This window comes from Phasianus colchicus, chromosome 11 (assembly GCF_987193195.1).
Source record: "Phasianus colchicus chromosome 11, bPhaCol1.hap1.1, whole genome shotgun sequence".
Classification (NCBI taxonomy): Eukaryota; Metazoa; Chordata; class Aves; order Galliformes; family Phasianidae; genus Phasianus; species Phasianus colchicus.
In genome coordinates, this window is record NC_143446.1 from 11271467 (window position 1) to 11295801 (window position 24335).

General features: G+C 38.6%; 1 protein-coding gene across 1 annotated transcript; it reads left to right on the plus strand.

Moving 5' to 3' along the window:
* Nucleotides 1-3302: 3302 nt before the first annotated feature.
* On the plus strand, nucleotides 3303-23456 carry TXNRD3 (thioredoxin reductase 3). The gene is made up of 16 exons (XM_090148226.1): nucleotides 3303-3527; nucleotides 9315-9375; nucleotides 11091-11200; nucleotides 11740-11853; nucleotides 13570-13642; nucleotides 14447-14566; nucleotides 14973-15115; nucleotides 16516-16631; nucleotides 16726-16955; nucleotides 17079-17167; nucleotides 17590-17666; nucleotides 18944-19100; nucleotides 19278-19385; nucleotides 20210-20305; nucleotides 21755-21889; nucleotides 22178-23456. Exons 1-16 carry the CDS (start codon nucleotides 3405-3407, stop codon nucleotides 22244-22246), a joined length of 1821 nt encoding a protein of 606 aa, XP_090004352.1. The 5' UTR covers nucleotides 3303-3404; the 3' UTR covers nucleotides 22247-23456.
* The last annotated feature ends 879 nt before the right edge of the window (nucleotides 23457-24335 follow it).

A 24335-nucleotide genomic window follows, 5' to 3' on the forward strand; every position in this document is an offset into this window, starting at 1 on the left:
AATGATGTTAATTGTTATCATTATTAATGATTAATTGTTGTTCAAAGAACACTCGCCATGCACTTTAAGCTGATAGTGTGATAGATAAGATTAGATGTGTTAGGTTCAGCAGGGCCAAGTTTTGAAACACAGGACCACCAACATAACATCTGCAGAAGAGCAGGAGCACAGCCACCTCTCATTTGCAAGCACAAACCAGCAGATAGTTTAAAAAATGAGGAAAGCAAACTTACAGAACCCATTGTGTCTATTACAACTTCACAAGAATGAGCATAGTATGGAAAAAAATGTGTGTACATCATTAACGACTGCAGGTCCCAACACTTCCACCTCAATTATTTCATTTTAACTGCCTTGTTTCAGACATCCCTTGAAAAGGAGCACAAAGGCTTCTCACTGTCTGCTCAAGATTTTGATGAAAAATAATTCCTGGTGTGCCTTGAGCTCCCCCCATAGACTTGCCAATAGCAGTTAACATCCAGACCTCATTTCTATGCTCCACCACCGTCTCCAGGGTGGGATGTTGAATCTCTACAACAATGAAGATGTGATTGCCCTCTGCTGTGTGTAGCTCTCTGTATTTTAGTACTGCTGCTGCTCACAGAAGTTACTGCTATGCCCAGCCCATCCTGGAGAGTGCTGATTCTCAGCTGAAGAGCTTATTTTCCTCTTTCTTCAGTGAAGGAAGAACAACCATTCCACCTCCCTCCCTGGCTGAAGTCTCTTCTGATCCAAAGGCTCTCCCATCTCAGACTTAAAGAACAGGATTATTACACAGCCTGTATTTTATGTACAACCAGCCCTCCAACAGGCTGATGGTAATGCGCTTAATGGTGCCAAAATCCGTGAATGCGCCAGAGGGCTTTTGACATCATTTGCCATCAACACTAATTCATAAATCCTGAGCTGCAGGCAATCTGTATGTCACCCAAGTGACTGGCTATCAAATCAGGTTTTCAGCAGCCTCCAGCATGGCTCAGTGTCTCCATTGTTAATGTTGACAAAGGGTGGAACCACGCTCATGGCCAAGGATTTTGGCTGTCTCCTGGCTTAAGACTGATGTCTTTAGTAATGCTTGAAGCTCAGATTTGGAGCTCCTTGTGCAAACCAGGAAGTGTGGTTCTAAAATACAGTACATTTATTCTTCTCCTGTGCAGAGGGTGAATTCCCAGGAGGTCAGGGAAGGCACTGGCATAATGTGAGAAAACATTAGGCCATGGTTTAGGGCTTTTTTCACCTTCATAATGTTAAGGTGCAGTCTCTCTTCATTCTTAGCTCTGTTAGAGCATTCCGGGTATATTAGATAGGCAGCAACCTCAGTAAATATCATCTCATGGACAGATTCCCAGTGGAATATGAAGCTGGAGATAGATCATGATCTCCCCTTTTCTGTCCTGACCAATGAGGATTTTATTGGAGAACAAAGAGGTGTGACTGGGAGCTCTGTCTGTTCTTCACTCCGTTCAGCAGCATAAAGACTCCTAACAATTTGAATGTCCCTGAGGAACAGGAGCAAGCCCAGGTGAGACATGAATTTGATTTTAGACAAAAGGGTGGCTAAAGCCTATCACACTGTTATGTTTCAAATAGTTCCCTGGTTCTTTTCTACCAGCCATTTGTTTCTTCTCCAAATCTCTACTTGCAAACAAGTTCATTTGGAAATGCTTCCAACATCTGCTGTCTTCATCAGTTTGTCCTTTGGAGACTTTTCATGGCTCTTACTCCATGTTTGCAAGAATGGTGTGTAGGTTTACACTTCTAAATATGAGATCAAACCCTTAGGATGCCAAGAGCTGTCTAGTCCTGTGCAAGTGATATGGAAATTATGTCTTTTCCCTTCCCTTCTTAAATCTCTCTTGTGTGCATTTTGCATCAGCATCTTACCATGGCACATTATGCTACATTGTTAAGGACTGTTTTACAGGGCTTAGCTTTTACTAATCCTCAGATTCAGATAACTAATTCCATAATAGAAGACTGTCTTAGTGAGACCAGTTCTTTTTATTCTATATGTTTATACTAGACAAGACAGACCAAGGCCTTTCATGTGGAAGGTGGGGAAGTTTACTCTTACTCTTTAGGCTCTGGAGCCACAGTTCTTCTTGAATAGAATCACAGGCTTCTGTCTAAAACAATCTCTTGGTTCTTTCCACAAACCACACTCCCCTTCCTCAGAATCTCCTCTCCCTAACCACTTCATTTAGAAATGTTTACCTTTCCACTGCTTAAACATTTCAGCATTGTCTGCTAGTGAGTGTAGTGTGTGTCCGAAGACTGCATGCCAGCTCTCATCAACTCCTTACACTTACAAGGATCCACCTGAAGGGTAAAATCCTGAGGGCTGAATTTTATCTGATATTCTAAGAAACAAAGCAGAGCACAGAAGATGGGGTTAAGGCTTATGCTGCTAACAGTAATCAGAGCTACCAAAAGCCACGGAGTTGCACAGACAGGACTAGCAACGTGGTGATTCCTGACTCTCTGTTACTGAGAAGTCTTCATCCCTTTTCTTTTTCTGGATATCAGTCTTTCCGTTTTCTTTCAATCACCAACAGCAGCTACCAGCAGGGAAAGGCCAGACCGCCCTGCTCACTCCTCCACTCCAGCTTTTGGGAGAGATATTCTTATTTTGTCTGGGTTAATTTTATTAATAAGAGCCGGTATGGTGCTGTGTTTTGGATTTTTGATGAAAACAGCGTCGGTAACACATCAGGTTTTAGTCGTTATCAAGAAATTCTCACATTGCCTGCCAGCAACAAGGCTCTGTGTGCACAAGGAGCTGGGAGAGGGCAGACCCAGGACAACTGACTAAAACAGGCCAAAGGGAAATTCCACACCTTATGATATCATGCAGAAAAATAAAACTCGGGGGGGGGGGGAGGGAGCTGGCCACGAGGGCTGCCAGCTTTCAGTCCTAGTTTCAGAATAACTACAGCGGACGCACAGCAACACCACACGACCCAGCACACAGCTCCCGCCAGCGGGGCACAGCGCCACCGCCCGCGCATGCGCCCTGTCGCCACCCTCCTCCGTGCTCGCTCCATTCCTCCTCTCAGCGGGAATGTGTGTCTTTCCAAGCGCAAGTTTACCCACCCTCCCCCATGTCACCTTTCGGTAAATTGTAATTCTTATTACCTCAAATGGTTATATGGATTATTTGATGATGATTCTTAGTTAACGCATTGAAATAAAGGGCGGAAAACTCTATTTGGCTTTTTGTCGTCGTCCCCTCCCCCCTCCTCCGTGCGAATGGTTCAGCCCGCCCCGTCGCCTTCCCTGCTCCGGAAGGGGCGTGGCCGCGCTGGGGTCATTGCGGGCTTCGGGCACGCGCCGCCGCTGTTGGCTGAGCGGGGCGCGCGCGGGCGGTTTCACCTCAGCGCCGCTCGCCTCAGCACGGCCCCGCCATGCCGCCGCCCGGGCAGACGCAGCTCCCGGATTGGGACGGCCTGAAGCTCCGCGTGCGGACCTTGATCGCCACGCACCGCGTCATGATCTTCAGCAAGAGCTACTGCCCCTACTGCCATCGGGTGAGGAAGCGCCGCGGGGCCTCGCTTCTCATGGGCCCTACGCAGCCTCTTCCCCTCCTCACGGGCTGGAGCGGGGCCGTGGTGCGGCCCCTGGGCGAGGCGGGAAATTCCGGCCTGGGCAGCGCACGTGGAAGGGGCGAGAGGCCCTGCGGGCACTGCGCTCTGCGGGCACTGCGCCGCGCTCTGCCGTGTCGTGTCCTTCCCGCCCATTGGACCCCACAGTATTGAAGTGATGCGAGGTCCCTGCTGGGTCTTCGGCGGTTTTGGTTTTTTTTTTTTTTTTTCCCTCTTCCAGGGTAGATGAGTGCATGGGAAAAAACGCTGCATGGTGCTTTATTTTTTTTTTTCTCTTTTATTTTCCTCCTCTGCTGGGCTGTTAGCTGGAGGTCGGGGTGCTGGCTGTGTTCAACTTGAGCAAAGCTGCTGCTCAGAGGATAGGCTGAGCTTTCTGCTGGTTTTGAAATTGGAGGGAGAAGGCTGACTGTGTTGCAAGAGTGTAAGTTCCGAATACCAGCCATAGTGTATGTTTTACCAAAAAAAAGCTCCTAGTGATCAGTTGTGATGATTGGAGGGAACAGAAATCTTTCTAGCCCTGTTATGTGTGAATCACACATAGCTGTAGCTGGTGAGCAAAAGTTGTTAAAGAAAAGCAGGATTTTCATTAGAGTCTTAGAATACTGTCAGGCTTCATTTATACCCCTCACAGAATCTGGGTGTTTGCAGGCACTGTGAATCATGAATGTTTACAAATGTTGTGTTATGAGATGTTTAAACCTAGTAGTACTGTGCCTGATGTGGATGTAGTGAGGGAAAGAATGTAGGATTGAGTTCTGATGGTCTCAGAATCTGCACTCCTGTGTGTAGTTTAGGCTTAGTCACAGCAGTTCTTGTGAGGGAGGCTATGTTGTGAGCCTGCTGTAGGAGTGTGTACTGAGTATATTCTGTCTCAACTTCCAACTTAGTTGAGGTTTTGGGAAGGGAAGCTTCTGTGTATAAAACAACAGGACAAACAAATTAGTTTCTTCTCACCAAGAATGTTTTGGCAGAAAGTTAGCATAGTAAGCAGCTATCTCTTAATGAAACTTGTTTATCTTATCAGTGGAAGTGTGAGAAGATGATCTAATGGTAGGCTGGTCATCTTGCTTAAGTGCACTCCATCTGGCAGAAATGGTATCTTTTTTTGAGGGGATCTGCTTGTTGATGACTTCAGTGCTGTTCTTTAAGAAGTACTTAAAGTTGTCCCTGACTGTATTATTCTTTGTGCTTTCAGTGGTCCTGAACAGTCAACTTTTGGCATGCATGGTGCTCAGTCCAGTGTCTTTTGAGGTCATAAAATGGCACAGTAACTTCTCAAACCTTGCAACCTATTCATTCATCTCTTTTTGGCATTGTGTTGGGACTTGACTAACACAAGGTGCTAATGAGAAAAGTAGGCTTATTGCAGTCCAGTAATTAAATTCCAGATTGATGTCCTTCCCTGCATTCGTACAAGATTTCTCCATCAGACAGCATTAATTGCTTTTAGGAAACAGTCAGATCTGGGGAATACTGTCTTCAGTGCCACAAAGGAGGGAACGTGGAGTAGGGGGAGGCCTCTCTCATGGCCTTTCCTAGGCAGGAGAGTTAAAAGACCTTATTTGAATGTTAAGTAACAGGTGGTAAATTTGGAGGGGCTGGATGTGAAGCAGAAAAGAGCTGATGATGGGTTTCCTTGGTTTATGTTCTTTTTTGAAGAAAGATAATATGAAGAAAGCCAGTAGAAATTGTTTGTATTGTGGAGGGAGAAGCCACATGAGACATCATTTGGTAAAAGAAAGAAATATCTGCAATAATATGAGTATTATCATCTCCTCCCTATGAAGACTTATAAAATAGTGAAAGGAACAAGAGAACAATGGATGATGCAGTGTTCTAATCTAGTCTGTACAATTAATGGAGTGGATATAATTTGGAAGAGTTGTTACAGCTTGGGTATTTAGCCTATAATCACATCGTTTCAAATTCATAAAGACAGAGATATTAATACTATACAATGTATCTCACCATGGATGGCTGTAAGCAGTGTGTTTTTGGTAGGATTAATTGAAACACTGATGATGCTTATTGCTAGTTCACAATGCATTCGTGTTCTAAAAGATAAATGGGAAGAATTCTTTGTTTCAAATACCCCATTCCTGGAGGCATTCAAGGCAAGGATGAATGGGGCCCTGGGCAACCTGAGCTCCTTGGTGGCATCCCTGCCTATGGCAGGGGGTTGGATCCAGATAGTCTGTAAGGTCCTTTCCAACCCAAGCCATTGTATGGTTATTTGTTTCAAATGGAAGTAGCCACGCTGAAATTTTAAGATTATACTTTCCTTAAGATCTACAAATAAATCTCTAAATGAATTAATTAGGTAGCTGTGTTTGATTGGCTTAGCTAGCAGCATGACCAGGCAATCATGCAGTTTTCTGCACGTGCAATTCATTGTTAAGTCAGGCAGTGGTGGGAAGGAGGTGGTGTTAGAATGACTTCCTCATCATAACTGAATTTGACTGTTCTTTAACTTCTTACCTCTCTGGAAAGACTAATGCTAAATAAGATATATATATATATATATATTCATATATATATATTTATATATTTATATAATTTATTAATAATAATTTATATATTTATATATATATATATATAAAACAAAGGGTTTTTTTAGTATGAGAAATTGCTGGATCTGAACACTGTGATACATTAGAAATTATTTTAAGAGTAGCCAATGTAGGTGTGTAAAAACTGCCAGTTATTCCAGTTACATGTTATGCTATTACTAAAGATCATCTATATCCACAGGAACATCAGGTCATCTTGGCTGTAGCGATTAAGTACTAGTTGATATTTGAAATTGCAGAGATGCAACATGCCACATTGCTTAAATTTACTACAGTGTGAGACTTAGCTCCCCTAATTACAAAAAGCATTTCCAGGACAAATTCTCTTGAGTGCTAGACCGATTTCTAAGCTTTGTGCAACCTATTTCTATATTTAGTGCTACGTAAAAAATTTTCTGGAGTTTTTTTTTTTGAAAACCTGAGAAGGCTTTGTATTTTGTAACTTCAGTTGTGCTGCTTGGTCTGGAGAATCCTTAGTATTTACCAGAAATCATCTCCTGTTTGCTTTCTCTAGACTGCTCATGATTGCTGTTACCTTTCTGTTCTTCCTCTATTTTCTTTTCCAAAGCAAGATCTAGTCTCTCCTGCCTGTACTGAAGGTTTCATAACTTTGGGCATATAGTTGTCACTCTTGTTTCTGCTTCATCACCACTGACACATGTGTAATCTATTCATATAATCTGTAATAACTGCTTCTAATTAGGATCCTGATATTTGTCTGGTTCTTTTTCTCTACTCTGTATCTTCAGTAGAGAATAAACATCACCTAAAGGCACTGCTTTAAGTTTCTTTTCTTGAGTGTAATCCTTTCTTGCTCTAAAAATGTCCTCTGTCCTATCCTCCCCTCTGCTGTTTGTTTCACTGTTCAAGATGCATTTTGTATATGTATTTTTTAAAGCCACTAATGAAAACTTGCCTGTTGTGTCCTGCTGTTCTGCTGCAGACCAAAACAGCAGCCAAGTGGAAAATTTTGTGAATTCCTTTCAGAGTCATGGTGTGCCACTTTGTAGCAGCAATCTTCTTTGAGCTTTGCTTTTTTAGATATTTCATGGCATTCAGCTTGGGCTTATAACAGCAATTGCAGAGCAGGAGCAGTTTTGCTGCTGTTTCCCACTCATTCAGCCCATTGCTAGGTCACTCCAGTAAGTTAGCAAGCCTTAGGGTAACAGTGAATTTAGAAGGAAAGTTTTTACGGCTGTATAGATGGCTTTAGAAGTCTGGGACACAGGATGTCTTAGGAAGAGGTTGGTTTGTTCAGCCTTAAGAGGGGGATAGGAGGGATTATTTTGCTTAATCATCCACTTGATACCTGATAGGCAGAACAGCCACGTTCTTCTCAGTTTTGGTGTGAAAGAACATAGGACAATATGCACACTGTTAAACAAGGGATATTGTAATGAGATGAAAGGGAAATTCTTCCCTGGGGGTGGTCAAACATGGGAACAGCCTAGAGACTTGTGTTATCTGTCCGTGTAGGTATTCAGAACCAACATGGACAGTACTTTGCCCAAAGTGATACAACTTTGTGCCCCCTATTGAGCAGGCAGCTACATCTGGTGACCTCTGACAAAGTCCACTCCAACTTCATTTATTTGGTGTAGGTGTAAAATTAATGCTGTAATCTATACAAGCAGGGTTTATTTTAGTCTATTACTGTTTCAATATGACGTAAGGACTGTTCTTATATCAATACAGTTAGGATGAAAAGCAGATATTTCACCCAGTGCCTTACAACATCTCTTTGCAGAGATAAGTCTGCCAAGATATATTTTGGGAGTAAATATGCCAGCTGTAACATTACTTGTGTTATGAGGTATGTCCTTGTCAAACTGTGAGAACAGTTCACACAACTTCAATTTTGCTGATCTTACAAATAGATGTTGCAAATAAAAAAAAAAAATCTCACTTCTAAATAGCTGCTTGATTTGAATCTGGAAGTAGTGCTCTGTCCATTCAGAACTAATATTAGGAGAGGAAATTTCTTCCCCATGGAGGAAAAAAATAGCTCAAGTTGTCGTGTAGGGTGGCTTTTTCCTTTTCAAGGCTCATATACAGTGATGATTGTTTCCATGCTGGCTCCTGAATACCTGAAACATTTAAGATATAAATGATTTAGATGGGGAAACAAAAATAAAAGGCATATAAATTAGAATTGCTCCTGTCTGATCCTGGAGGCTGAGGCAGATGTTAAACCAGAAACCCAAAATCAGAAATAGAAGAAAATTCCAGTCTTGTCCCAGGCCTCAGAGTAGGAGACACGACAGTTCAAACACATTTGACGTGCTCTTTGAAGTCACTCACTGATCTGGATTGTCTTCCACCTGGGCATGTGTTTCAGCGTCTTGCTGTCAGGAAAACCTTTTCCTGCAGTCTAATAATCTCTTGAAGCAGTTCAATCCCATCAGTTATTGCTTCCACCACCACTTTTCTTCCTTACGGCAGTCAGTTAATTATTTAAACACAGCTGTTTTTCCACATCTTTTCTTCAAGTTGACTCATTGACTGTTTAGATTAATTGTTCTCCACTTGTTCTAAATCTTTTCTGGAATACAGTGACCAAAACTGAAAGACTGAATACAGGGCTGGTAGGCTTGAGCTGCCCTTGCTCTGTGTGCTTAGAGATTACTCTCGTGGCTTTTTATAATGGCTTTTTTGCTGAACAGTGTTTGTTTTGCAAGTTATCTTTAATCCCCATTCTTCTTTCTTTCCTTAGTACTTGGGAAATATGACTGCTGCATTATTTTTCTTCATGATATTTTTCTACTTAGCAATTATTGTCATTGCTTTTGCCTGTTCAGGGGATGTTAAGATCTGCAGCTAAACCAACTGTATAAAGAAGTTATCTCTTAAGATCTGTTAAACTTGTAATAGTAGATTATCTGTGGTATACTTTGACTGAATGCTGTTAAATGGCCTGACTTTAAATGAGGACTGTGCAAAATGTAGAATTAGTGCCAAACTTTATGAAAGACATCTATGCTATACTCTCAAAGAATTATAATTGAGTCTTAAGTACTTATGCATTTGTATAATTAAGAATTTAAGAGTCTGCATTTACCCTGAACTGTGTATTGGATCTTGTGGAAGGTTTGCCTTGGCAGTCTGCCTGGTTACAAAAACATTGTGTCCTCTTCTGTTACAGGTAAAAGAACTCTTCAGCTCGCTAGGTGTACAGTACTATGCTTTGGAACTGGATGTAACTGGTAAGTAGCAGAAAGTGTATCAGGTGTTGCTTAATGTAACTAAAACTGGGTGAATGTCCACTACTTTAAGCTGTCTTGAACTAACAGTAAGACTTAAGGAATCATGGGAAGGACTTATGAGGATTGTTGAGTCTCAACTTTAAGTGTACAGAGATGAAAAAGTAGTTGGGCTTCATTATGGATTTTAGTGTGGGGGATACATTTTTAATTTCACTAAAGGTCCTCTTTCAGTACAAGCCATCTACTGATTGTGTGTAGAGAGGATGTGAGATCTGGTTTCTCCTTTGGGAGTCACGTCTTTCAGGAAGAAGCCTTTGGTAGTTTTCTCTTACCTCTGTTATGGCTTCTAGATGAATTGTTAATGTTTGATGTGGTGTAACAGTGACCTTCATAGGGAAAGCTGCTGAGTCATTGGAAAGAATGTGAATTCCATAGTCTTGACTGTTATCCGTTTGAGTTTTTTCTAAAGCCTTTACTTTCACCATTCATGTAGTGTGTTATACATGTGTATATAACACATGTAGTTTTAAGAACAAAGTTTCTAAGATAATACTAAGTTCTTCATCACACCATTAGTAAGCTGTTGATTATGGATCATCATCCATATGATTTTGTATTTTATTTTTCCTATGCATAGAAAGGAAATGTATTTTCTAATCTGTTCTTTCAAATGTGTTTAAGCAGTATTTGAGGGGGAAAATGTGTTAGTAATCAAAGTACCTCTTCTGACTTATCTAAACTTTTATTAATGAAAAGTAAAAAATAGTATAAACTAGGCATAGCCCTGTATATACACAGTATGGCTCTCAGTATTTGTTTGATTGATTTCCTGAAATTACTTGTCATTAAGAAGAAGTTTCTTTTGCAGTTGTTTCAATCACTGATGGTAAATCTTGGAGTATAGAGATTTTTAACCAGTGATTACTGTAAAATCTTCCCATATTTACTACTGTACAACTGTTGAGGGCTCTGTACTGAGGCTGCATATTGGTGCTGGTGATTCAGATGTCAGGTCAGGTAATGATGGTCTTAAAACAGGAAGATTTCAAACAGTGTGGCAGATAGAAAAAGCTTGAAGCTGCTTTGAACATGGCCATGTTTATTCTTCTGATCTCCAAATTCTTGTAATACGAAGCTGCTGGGCAAAACTGTGTGCACTTAAATGGAACAGAACTCCAAAACCAGACAATTCTACTGGGGGGAAAAAAAAGCTGTCTGTATGATTTCTTGTGGTAACTAATATATGTGTGTATGTATATGTGTGTATGTGTATATAAATACGTAGCTAAATTATATTTATTTATTTGTATCTATTATTATGAGTTTTTAGTAATATATATTATTTTTGTATTAGTCTAAATATGTGTAAATACATATATAGAAAGATAAATATATTTAATTTTTTTAAGCGTGGTACCAAATGTTACACTGTCAGAATGGGATGAAAACAGAAAGAAAACATGGGGCTAAACTTGATTACTTCAACTACTTTAGTGTGAAGGACTTTGACTCATAGTACCTATTTATCCTCCATATTTTAGCCAGCCTTTTCACAAAGTATTTTCTGTGTCCCACTTATGTAGAAATGTGATGCCTAGAAAATAATTGTTTTCTTGACAGTCCTATATATGTTGCAGTCTACACCTTTAAAATGTCAGCTTGTATAAAAAGCCCCTTCTTTGAAAGTAGTTTAATTTATTTTCATTTATTTTTAGATGATGGACCCAGTATTCAGCAAGTGTTAGTGGAGCTAACTAATCAGAGGACTGTGCCTAATGTTTTTGTCAATGGAAAACATATAGGTGGCTGTGATGCAACTTACAAGGTAACTTCCTTTAAAAATAACTGGGAGTAGACAAGAATGGGGGGGGTGATGTTAGGTTAAGTCACTTTTCTTGCACTTCTACTGTCTAGCTGGTTGGTGAATTAACTTAGCCTCTGCATTTCTGTTACAAATATGCAAGCGTGCATTTTCTTGAATTTGCATACGGACAGACTCTTAGGAAGTTTGTGCAGCACTCAATCCAAGCTGTAGGACTGAGGAAATAGGCCATCAAGTATTTTTAACTTGTGTGTTCTGTGGCCTAAAGTCTGTTGTGCAAATGAAACATGAACATGTTTAAATCTTTTCCAGGATCATAAACTTAACAATTGCAGAATTTTTTGGGATCCCCTTTTCAGAGCAGACTCGGTTAGATCAAGTTGCTTGGAGGCATCCTTGACCATACAGATATAGAAATTCAGGAACAGCTGTGTTTTCTGTTATAATATTGAAAGGGAAGTAATTAGACTGAGTGATTTAAGTCAGAAAAGGCATTGTATTTCAGTTTTTGCTTAGAAACGTGTGGTGACTTGATTTTACAGGCTTATGAGAATGGAACACTGCAAAAACTTCTTGGTAATGTCAAAGATGCAGAAACCTATGATTATGACCTCATTGTTATTGGTGGTGGCTCAGGCGGACTCGCTTGTTCCAAGGTATGACATGAACAAGTTGTATATGAAACTTCATCAAAAATAAGTTTCCATGTTAATCACAGTAGAATAAAACAGTATATATGATGATGATTAATAGTGCTAGTCTTGTTAATGAATCAGTAGCAGTCTTGGTAGTTTGCTCATTCAAAGAATGACAGCCAGTATGGACCACTTCCTAGACAATGACTACTTAGGTCTTGATCTAATAATAGGTTTTAGGTTCCTAGCTGAGAGTGGAACTTGTAAGTATCTCCTCTTTATGTGCAGTGTACAGGCACTTGAATGCTTCCAAACAGTAATCTGGAAAACTTGCAGATTGTTCCTGAAGTACTTCTGCATATTAGGATCCAGGACTACCAGTAATCTAAAATGAAGTGTTTTCAATTGTTATCTGAATGAACTGTTTCACACTTCATTATTCCTTCTAGCTACATTTTCAGAAATAGTAACAGATTGTGCACCTCTTTCACAGTTAGCTGTTATTCAGAGTGCCAGTAGGCCTGGGGTGCAAGTTCAGTTTTCTACATAAGAGATTTGAACCCATGTTTCCCACTTCTCAGCTAGCCATCTTAGCTGTTAGTTTTTGGTTTGGGCACAGTGACGTTGCTCTTGGTAACCTTGCTGACTTCTATACAACAGTACAGTTAAGCATGCAGCTATAACTAGATCAACATAAGAAAGTTAGAGAAGGAGGTATGGCATTGTACTTTATTCTAATTTGTTGGTGAAGATGTGAGTTCTTCATCCAGAATTGTGTGTATATCATAATAGTCAGTCACAGTTGGTTGATGTGGCTTCAGTGTCCTCTGACTGAAGAGGACTTCTGAAAGTCTCTCTTATTTCCTGTAGTTACAGTATACTAAGCTGTTAAACATAAATCTCCCTCTACTTTACCCCACAACTCCTTCAGTTGGCTAATCGTTTTCAGAATGCTACAAATCTTTCCTCAGTGCCTTCTGGGACATGAACTGTGAATTTGGTGGTAATTACCAACTTGTTCAGAGTGGAAGAGTTCAGTTATTTGAAAAATAGGAAATAAGTGGGTAATTCTAAACTTGTTTGATCCAGGATCACAGCAATTGTATGCAGGAGCTCTTAAACAGATTAGATCAAACCTTTGGGTGTCCTTAAAAAAAAAAAAAAATCTAATATTGAGTAGATTCACTCAAATGCTTGGCCGTTCTGTGGATATAGGGTTATAGGATTATTCAGTTTGAAATGGACATTAGGTAGATATCTAATCAAAGCTCTGGCTTCAAGCAGGGTGAGCTAAGGTTATGCAGGGCCTTATTTGGGTCTTTGAAAATCTTCAAAATCTTGAGCACCAGCGTGTCTGGGAATCCTACTTTTCTGCTTGACTGTTTTCATGGAATTAAGTTTGTTCTTCATACTCTTATTTCGGCTTAGGGACTTTGTCTTTTATCCTTTCACCACTTGCCACTGCAGCGAGCGTGGCTCCAGTACTGTGACTCCTAGGCACTGGATGGTTGTTATCTGCCCCCATAATCTTCTTTTCTTCAGACTGAAGAAGCCCAAGTTCTCATGGGACATGAATGTTTGATAGTAGAGAACATAGTCTCACTACCATGTGTAGCTCTTCTCTAGCAAAAGAGCCTTATATTTGTGCTAAGTATATCATCAATGCAAATGAACATTTCCTTGACCAAGAAATATGACTGCTCATTACTGCTGGTTTATCTCCCTCTTTTTATACAGGAAGCTGCTACCTTGGGAAAGAAAGTGATGGTATTAGATTATGTTGTGCCAACGCCCCTGGGAACCACCTGGGGTAAATATGGTGTTTGAAAACCAGCATAAATGTATTGATTTGTAAGATCCTATGGATTTGTATTCTTCAAAATTATGGCAGAATTCTGTAATTCTGAAACATAAGAAGTTGCTTTCCTGACATGCCTGGATGGTTATTTCTGTTTTGTATATTGCTAACTCTCTGATCTTCGTTAAATGTTCTTATAATTCAGTTACAAACTGTGGCCAAGTGTGTGTGCGCATTCACAATCTTTTGTCTTTTTTTTAATGCCTTTTAGTTCATCTGGTTTTATTTCATGAATGACTGACCTAGGTTATGTCTAAAACAGTGTGACTGTATGACTCTGCATGCGTCACCTTTTTATAATTAAATAGTTACTGTCTGACCTTATTAATGCTATTGGCAATTGAGAAATAGTAAGGAATTCCAGTGGTTAGACTGAGTGGAAGTGTAAATGCGCTTTCATAGCTTTAAAGCAAATTCATATTTCAGATTCCACAGAATAATACTGAACTCTGGGTTTTTTGTCGTGCTTTTTTGCTGATCCAACTAACTTACAAAGCACCCTGTAAGTAGCTATCCTGGATCTAAGTTGAAGACATCACACTAAACTTTCTTGGTCGGATGAGTCAAATGACTACTTAAACTGAATACAAATTTGTAACCTTGGTGTACTTGTATTTTCAAATGTCTCTGACAGCAGAATTTCATGTTAGTTTTGTTGCAGTATCATGAACTGATACATGGGTGACTATACAAAGCACGTAATAGAAGCATAAATATTTGTTCATGCAAGCAATAACATGGTTCTTCTGATCTTAGGACTTGGTGGTACGTGTGTAAATGTAGGTTGTATTCCCAAGAAGCTAATGCATCAAGCAGCACTTCTGGGGCAGGCACTCAAAGATTCAAGAGCATATGGCTGGCAATATGAAGAACAAGGTTAGTAAGAACGTGGGACAGACAAGACTGTATACAGATGACTATTAAGATAGTTATGACAGTTCTATGTACTTCAGACTTGGGTATCTATTGAACTCTGCTTCTGTTTACCAAGTAAATCAGAATGATTTTTCCTCCTGGAGTCATACATTAAAAAAATCTTTAAAATTAGAAGCTAGTTGTTTTCTTCCCTGTATTATCTCAAATAAATGGATGAGCTTCTTGAATGGGCTTATTTCAGATAGTTACAAGTCAGGTAAATATATCACAGTGATTTAAGACTCTAATAGGCATCCTCATTACTAGTAATGATGGCTACTCAACAAGATGTACAATGAATAAGATTTGAGCTTTTAACAGTTCATTGTTTTGGTTTCTAAAATATGAAATTAATGGCTTGTTTCAGTTAAACACAACTGGGAGACCATGGTAGAAGCAGTTCAAAACTACATTGGCTCTTTAAACTGGGGCTATCGATTGTCCTTAAGAGAGAAATCTGTGACATACCAAAATTCCTATGGAGAATTTGTTGAACCACACAAAATTAAGGTATGTGTTATGCTTAAAAGATTTTATTTAGTTGGGAGGGAAAACTGGGGCTCTTGAGCTGCCTTTTAAATTCCATCAAGGAAAAATCTTCATTCTGACATTGCCTACTTCAGTCAGCCTAAAAGAAGTTGTTCCTGAAATAAGTTACCAATTCAAATTAACGTTTTGCTTTATTACATGTCTGCCGATCTAATAACTTGCACTGTGACATAGGAGTAATGTGGAGATTGGTTAAACTGAAGTTGTGCATGTATATGGCGAGGTAGTCTCAGTGGCTAGCTTTGCTTAAGGTGAGCTGTCAGAGCCAAAAAAAAAAAAAGCACTGAAAACCTGTAGCAATAACAATATGCCACTTGGAAACTCTTCATACTAAGGTACGTACTACACTGCACAGACTGCAGAAATTAAATTTGGATTAAGCACTTGCATAATAGTGCTAGATAGAACCTTATGCTGTATCAGCATAAGAATTAAACTGTTGCAAGACAGAGCATGTGCTGGCAATCCTGCTATGAGTGATAGTAGTGTAGCAAGGTTAACTTAAAAGAATTGTTTTGAAGAAAACTATCTGGATCAGTGGCTGCGATTATCTGTTTTCAGTATGAGCTTATGAAGGCTGAAATGTATTTCAAACCAAGTGATTAGTACTGAGAAGGCGGTATGCTTTACTTGCTTCATCTACCAACTGTTTCAGCATCTGCATATGCAGGTTATCTACTTAATAGTGCTCTTTTTCTACAAATAAAGTAGAACAGAAACTTTCAGTAATAGATTGTACTTTATGAACTTCTGAGATCCCTTCTAACCTATACTATCTGATAACTTGCTGGGGAGGAAGATAGTCTTTCTGTGTTGGTAAATAAAGAACAGGAATGAAGATTGGATTTCAGAAGAGGCATGTTGGCGGGATAAAATTCCCTAAGGGCCTTCACAGATCAAGAAAATAACTATATCACTTTTAATTCATTTAAAATAGGGTATTAGGCCCTCGTAAAGCATTTAAGTAGATTCTATTTTTTTTTCTAAATTAGCATAAGAAGTGATGATGTTATTCCATAATTAGTTGATCTTTCCTTAGAAGCAGGGGGTGGAAGAGCACCCTTCATTTGTTGTGGGTTTTTATAATATAAAGTTATCAACTACTCATGTAGATTTAATTGTTCATATGAGCAGAATTCAAGTCGTAAATGATTTTAGATGCTGTAAAAGAACAGAGTAGTAGTCTGTGCTTTAAACATGTAGTTCATCAGTGATCTGTATGGCCTGTCTAAATGTTTGAAACTGCATGCACATAAGTTCTTAAACATATCTGCAATGTTTAGGTGAAGATTGTATTTTTGTTTTTCACTTCATTGTAAAACCTGTTCCTATGGTAAAGACTTTTGTGTCTATATAAACAGGCAACTAATAGAAAAGGACAAGTAACCTATCACACAGCAGAGACTTTTGTCCTGGCAACAGGAGAAAGGCCTAGATATCTGGGTATTCCTGGAGATAAAGAATTCTGTATTACAAGGTGAGATTAAAAAGCATAATGTACTGAATTTTCTCTGCTCTAATGCTTGCAAAGACCTGTATTAAAAGAGGCATGTAACTTCTTTTCTTTTTAGTGATGACCTCTTCTCCCTGCCTTACTGCCCTGGCAAAACACTAGTTGTGGGTGCTTCCTATGTGGCACTGGAGTGCGCAGGATTTCTTGCTGGTTTAGGTCTAGATGTCACAGTCATGGTGCGTTCCATACTCCTTCGAGGCTTTGACCAAGAGATGGCAGAAAAAATAGGTGCCCACATGGAAACACATGGTGTAACATTCATAAGAAAGTTTGTACCTACTCAGGCAAGTGCTTTCTTAGCTTCCTTCTCTTTGTGCAAAATTACCTTAAACAACACAGGTAAAAAAAAAAAAAAAAAAAACATTCTACTACTTAAGATCATTCTAATCTTGCAAATCCTTATACAGGTAGAAAGGCTGGAGGATGGCACACCGGGAAGACTAAAAGTGACAGCAAAGTCTACTGAGGGTCCAGAAATTTTTGAAGGAGAATATAACACTGTAAGCATTTCTGGATTTGAAATAACTAAATATAACAGTGCTGTGAAAATGTATTAAAATACTTTAAAAGCTGTTCAGGATAAGGCAAAGAAGTCTTTCTTGGCAAATAATTCAAGTAACTTCCTGGCAGGGGAAAGAAAAGGAATTGAATAATCCTCTTCAGTTGCACCTTGTCAGCAGAAGAGTGAAACTTAAATGAGTGGTATTTAGTTTCTGTGCACAGTGTTGTTCTGTTTTGTTCTGTAGCTAATTTTGCATTTCTGAAATAAGTTGCACAGGAGGAAGGCTGAACTGGTGATTCCTCCTCGTAAAATTTTTCTTGAGAAGTCGCTTCAATTATGAATGCTTTAAAGCCGTTTCAGAAAAGTAAAACCTAATCAGCTTTACACTTCTTTAATGTTACTGTATGTAATTTTTTTTAGGTTTTGTTAGCCATTGGTCGGGATGCATGTACCAGAAATATTGGCTTACAGACAATTGGTGTCAAAATCAATGAGAAGTAAGTATTGCTCAGATCCTCTAAGCCACTGATTTATTTTAACTTCTTTTTAATAATATCTAATGATATTGATATTTTTTTTAAACCTCATTTTTTTTAAACCAAGAAATTATATGAATCTTGACATCTTATCTGTCCTGGATTTGAGTACAATTTCTCAAACTTCATTTCCATAAAAGAACTACCCTAGTACCTACTTATTGGCTGCTGCACTCCTGGAATACACTTAATATTTTATTAATTTGTTCAGAAACTACAGCCTAGTACTGTGTTAATTTATGAGGGGAGGCCTGCTAAAAATAAAAACATGTTAATTTTTAAACGTCTTAGTGTTCTTGTTTCAGCATTTCTTGATAGCTGTTCCACATGTGAGCTTCAACTGTAGATCTACAGGAATCTTAGTATATTTGTGATGTGTTTTTCTTCCTTAATCATTTTTTGTAGTAGGCTTTTAAGTCTTCAAGTAATGCTGCAGTCCTGGATCTTATTTGGCAAGTCAGTCTGAGGATTTAAAGAAGTAAACTTCATACTTCCTTACAGATTTTGTTTTCTCCCTAGAGTCAGTTGCAAAACCTGGTACAAAGGAAGAGGCAGGATTTATATAGATCAGAGAGAGAAGAATTAGAGTCAGCTTGCAGCAGCTAGAAATCTATTAAGCTTATTCAGGCTCTTGGTGGTGCATAGCGCTGGGACAAGGAGTAGTGGCCTAAAACTTGAACATAGGAAGTTCTGTACTAACACTTGAAAGAACTCCTTTACGGTAGGGATGACAGAGCACTGGAACAGGTTGTCCAGGGAGGTTTTGGAGTCTCCTTCAATGGAGACTTTCAAAACTCAAGTGGATGCCTACTTGTGCAACCTATTGTAGGGAACCCGCTTTAGCAGGGGGGTTGAACTCGATGATCTCTTGAGGTCCCTTGCATTGTAATTCTGTGATTTAAACATGTGAGTGGTGCAGCTTTTTCCCCATAGGGGAAAATGAAAATTGCAAGCTCTATGGTGTCAAGAAAAAGATCAAATGTCCAAAGATTTCTGACCAACTTAATTGTCATCAAATTTACATTGAAAACTGACTTCAACCATGTAAAGGCAAAAGTAACTGATGCTTTGAAGAGCTTGCAAATGAAGTGGGAAAGACACGTTCTTATTTTAAGTACTAAGCATGTTTTCTTAACATCTTTGTGGCAGAACATCTCCCATGTATTAGTTTTTGGAGGCCTCTGAGGAAGGTTGTGATATTGAACTCTGTTCTGTTTTCTGTTTTTTTTTTTTTAAAGGAATGGGAAAGTCCCTGTAAATGATGAAGAACAAACCAATGTGCCTTATGTTTATGCTATTGGGGATATCTTGGATGGAAAGCTTGAACTTACTCCTGTTGCCATTCAGGCAGGGAAACTCCTGGCCCGCAGGCTTTATGGTGGTAGTTCCACAAAGGTAAATTTGTAAGAACGCAATTTTAACTTCAATACTTCTTGCCTCAGACTTTCAGTAACACAAGTTGATTTGTCCATGTGACTGTGGGGACTGTGAGCATTTGGTAAACAAAAAGAAAGGCTCATAAATTTTCTTATGAATTACTGATTGCACTAAGTACATATTCTGCTTTTTCAGTGTGACTATATCAACGTACCAACGACAGTGTTTACTCCTTTAGAGTATGGCAGCTGTGGGCTAGCTGAAGAGAAAGCCATAGAAGAATATGGAGAGCAAAATTTGGAGGTGAGAGCACTCAATATTTGATTAACCTAGAGCTTGATGTTTTTTGTCTGTAGAGGTTACCTCAACAGGCCTTTGATTATAGAAGTATTGTCATAAGATGAAGTTACTGGACTCCTAGAAATTCACAACTGGACTCAATAACATTAGAGTTGTGCATAGCTATTTGCACACTGCTGAGAAGTGTTTGATTTCAGGAGGCCAAAATCAGGTTGCAAAGCTGTGGGTAGCTTTTTGTTGTTGTAAGAATGTAAATACTATTATTGCTGAAGTATACCAGACTCTTGGGACTGCCAATTTTGTATGTGTTCTCTGTACCTAAATTGGGTATAAATTTCTTCCTGATCTTTTCTTAGACTTTAGGAGTGTCGGCTCTAATTTGTTTTACCATAAGTTCTGGCTTCAATGATTCTCTGAAGACGACAGCTCTGTTAGACCTGTTTGCATGCTTTGTATTTAACTCCTTATGTCCTTCAAATACACTTTGTGTTATAATTGTTTTGCACAGTAGGGTTAAGTATAGAGAAACTAGATATTAAATTTATACTAATTTAAAAACTTTTCTCTCTGCAATTACAATCATCAGCTGTATTAAATTGAGTGTTTAAGTTAGAGCATGTGTTTATAACCATGTGTTCCTCTAACCTTTGGAAGATGGACTGGGTGAAAGTGGGGGTGGTGGGGAGAGAAGAAAACACTTCATTGTTTAACAAATAATCAAAATGTAGTGGGTTAAATGTCAAATTACCTATCTGCAAATACAGTTTGAAAAAATAAATATTGATTGAATTCATCAGACAATTATGTTCCTGTCTTGTCTTCCTCAGGTCTATCACAGTTTGTTCTGGCCACTTGAATGGACAGTGCCAGGTAGAGATAACAATACTTGTTATGCAAAGATTATCTGCAATAAACTTGACAGTGTAAGTAGCAAGCCAAAATGTGTGTGTTCAGTGTATTCATGGTAATTTGTTTGAACCAACCAAACGTTTAATATTTTATGTCTTGACTTAGGCCAGCTCTATCTGTTCTGTTAATGTAAGCATAGTTTTAATAGATCTAATCACTTTGGAAAGATCAGATTGTTTGATGTGTATTGTGTGGTGGTTTTTTTGTAACAGCTGTTTCAGCAAATGATAGTTTATGGATTATTAAACTTCATCCTGAATTTCTATTTAAGGATGGATTCATTGAAGTAATTCTCTAGAGTTTTTCTTCAAGTTTTGAATTGCTGTACTATTTACAGTCCTGATTTAGGCTTCTGGGTTTTTGTTGGGTTTTTTGGCCATGTGTGTTTTTTTTTTTTTTTTGCAGCGTTCAAATGTTTGTGTGTTTAGCAGAAACCTGTAAAAACACCTTGATCCTAGAACCTCACTGATAAGAATTTCTAGTGGTTGGTGGGTTTTCTTGCAAAAAGTGTCAGTGCTGTCTAGTATCTGTGTGGAAAACTGTCTGATACAAAGAAAGATTTCAGTGTTTAAAATGACTTTGGAGAGAAGGAATTATATGATGAAATGGCTAAGATAAGAGGAAATAAGCTTTTCCTTATTAACTTCCTATGCCTTTCTCAAAGGCTGCATTTATTGGAGGCAAAAAATGCCAAATGAAAACACTGAAGGGGAGATCTGCCTTACAGAACCTTTTTTTTTCCTAGTGTGGTGGTGGAAATGTAAATAAGGAATTTGTTGTTTCTTGCAAATTATGGTCAGACCTGGATTAGAGCTCCTCTGATGGCATTGTGGAACATTTTGTAAAAAAATGTTTTAAGACAAATTTTGTATTCCTCTTGTAAATCAATTAATCAAGCAAACTAAAACAGGTCACAGTAATTTTTATCTTGTTTCTATAGGCTACAGCCACAACTGTAGATCTGTAGATCTTGCTACAGAGACAACTTGCTCAAAATACAAACCTAGTATGTTTTGAAGGAAGATATTATTGGTTTGGGGGAAGGAGAGAACAACCAGTGAAGCTATTCAGTATCAGACGTTAAGACAACATAAGCAGCTCCTTCACTTGAATTTATTGTAGAAAAAAGTTTAGATCTGAACATACTGCTCACCTACAAAATAATAGATTATAATTTTGTCAACTGCTGTTAATTAGGTTTAGTATCTTTAGAGTCTTTTGAGTGCTGTTCAAGAATTATAAAACTCATGTTAAAGCTTGTTTTCATCTGATATAATGGTATGGAAGGTTGAAATAAGCCATGATACTATCTTCAGAATGGCTTGTGGGTTTTTCCTTCCCCCTTAAGACTGTGCTATTGACCTGCTTGCATAGCATATACATGTAGGTGTAGTATGAGTTTATGTGCTGGAGCTTTGTTAAATGTTACCTACGTCACTAATTGTTTTCTTCTCACCTCAAAGAACCGTGTGATAGGATTTCATGTTCTTGGACCTAACGCTGGTGAAGTTACCCAAGGTTTTGCAGCTGCAATAAAATGTGGTCTCACCAAAGAACTCCTTGATGAAACAATTGGTATCCATCCGACTTGTGCAGAGGTAAGGCCCAAAAGAGCTTTATTTAAAATCTACTTGTGAAGGTGGTTACTTAGATGCAAAAAAATGAATACTGAAGTGCATTTTAGACTGAGTGTTGTTTAGTATTTGCTTACCTTCTGACTACAAGATATTGAGATGTGATAGGAGGCGTTAATTGTGCACTGCAACTTTTTCCATTGTAGCAATTTAAAGAACTCTAGTATTGTTATTTCACAAGAAGAGCCTGATAGCCATGTGGATTATAATACAGAGCAATAGTAAATAAGCAATTGTTTTGATATCTTGCAGGTGTTCACTACAATGGATATTACAAAATCCTCAGGACAAGACATCTCTCAACGGGGCTGCTGAGGTTAAACCTGCTGTCTTACTTGTTTTCATACTGTTGACACTTAGTTCTGTGGAAGTCCTTTACATCAAACTGTTGTGGGATAAAATAGACATTTGCATCAGTACCACTGTATGTATTGCAGTGGGGAGTGGTGCTTTACTAAGGCTTCCTCGGTAAATAGTGTTGCAAATGGAAACAGTAATACAGCAGGGAAATATTGAACAGTAAATCCTGACTTTGCTTGGAATCAGCACTAAAGTGCTTTTTTGACGTTCTGGCTCGGAACCTTACTGTGAGGTGAGCTATAACTGATGGCTGCCATGCAAGGTTGGGAGATATTTTCATCCAGTCAGATGACTGAACTCCTGAAGGAAATCCTCAAGTTGCACAAATTAAAGCTGACACTTCTAAGCTCCAGAGTCTTGTCTAAATGCCTGAAGTAGAAGACAAATGTATAACTGAATGAATCTTACCAGCAGTTTAAAGTTATCTAATTTCATTGATGCATTTTGTTTTATTTAATTGTGTATCTAAGTTGAGGCAAGATGGGCACAAATTGGATGCAGTGGATGAATAGTACAGTTAAAGTACTAGCATCTCCCTTCAACCACTCTAAAACTTCAGAACTTTGAAGACATTGCTGCTGTTACATTCATAGTTTGACCTCAGGTGGCATTATGTCTTTAAGATGAAAAACTGAATTGTAGGAATTCTGTGTGTCAGGGTTGAAGAGCATAAGTGCAGGACCTTGTCAATTCGCTCTTGCTATTTATGGCTGTACTTAGTGCTAATAGTCTCAAAACTAGCTTCAGCTCTAGTGTAAAACATCACAGAACCCAGAAATGTTACATCTGTATTCTTCTGTGCAGTATTGAAATTTGAAAGAGAAGAATCTCAGAATAATCTCCCCTGTTAATATAGTAGATGCCTGTCCATGATGGTAACATGTATTGCATAGAATGTCTCTTTGGAGCATGTGTTGCAGCAGAGAACAATGACTTGGTATGCTGTCATATTTTGTGTAGTGTTGTGTACAGTCATTACTCTGAAGTTTTCTTCCACCCCAGCTTTCTACTCTGGGGGAATTATGCTTGAATTTGGCTCTTACTTTTGTTCAAAGAGATGCTTTGAAAGACTGTTTTGAACACTGTATTATATTAAACAATTTTTAACTATTTAATCTGATGTAATATGGCATTTGAAGTTCAATAAATAACACAACATTTTGTTGTCTGACCTCATGATTTGCATTAATGTATACATAAGTCTTATTGTGCTGAAATTATATTGTTTCATATGCAGGACTAATGCTTCCATAGACTTGTGTGCTCTTAAATGGAGAAAGAAATTCTCTTGTCAAGTCTGGGGCCTTGCTTCAGAAATTTAACATGCTTCTACTTCTGTATGCAGATTTTGTTGTTCAAACTGAGAGGGCAACTTTATATCAGTCTGTATAATCCAGAATGTCCTACATATACACGTTTGTCTTTTATCACCACACCTTGCAGGTATTGTAGTGTTTTAGTAACTTTAAGGCTTTGGAGTTTTGCTGTGAATGCCTAGCAGTACTCCAGAGTACTTTCACTGGGGACACTTCCTGAACTTCTGCCGTTGCTGTGCTGCAGAACTCAGGGGAGTTGCCTGTTCCTGGCTAGAGCCAGGTTGCTATCTTCTGCAGCATTGCCAGAGTCTTGTATATCTGAAAGTTTTCTTCTTTTAATAGGTCAAATGTTGTAGTTTGAAATAAAATAGGCATAATAATGTAGAAGTGACTAAAAGCTCTAAGCTGAAGTGGGTGAAGGAGGTTCAGCTGAGCTGTTTAAAAAGTGAGTAGAGATTAGGATGAACTATGACAGGTAATATTTTGTGGACTTTGCACAAAATAAGTAGCTGAGATGGAACTTGGGAAACCATAAGTCAGTCAGATGGCTTTACGCTGTAAGAAACTGACTTGCAATGACAAAGTTTGACTTGGGTAGCCATATTATACGGGAGACTGGAAAAGGAAACAAATTTTAAGGCAAAGAATAATGTCTTCCTGGAATTATTATTAGATAAACAGGCACTAATTGAATTGATTTCATACTGGGATTTGATTAGCAGGTTCAGATTAAT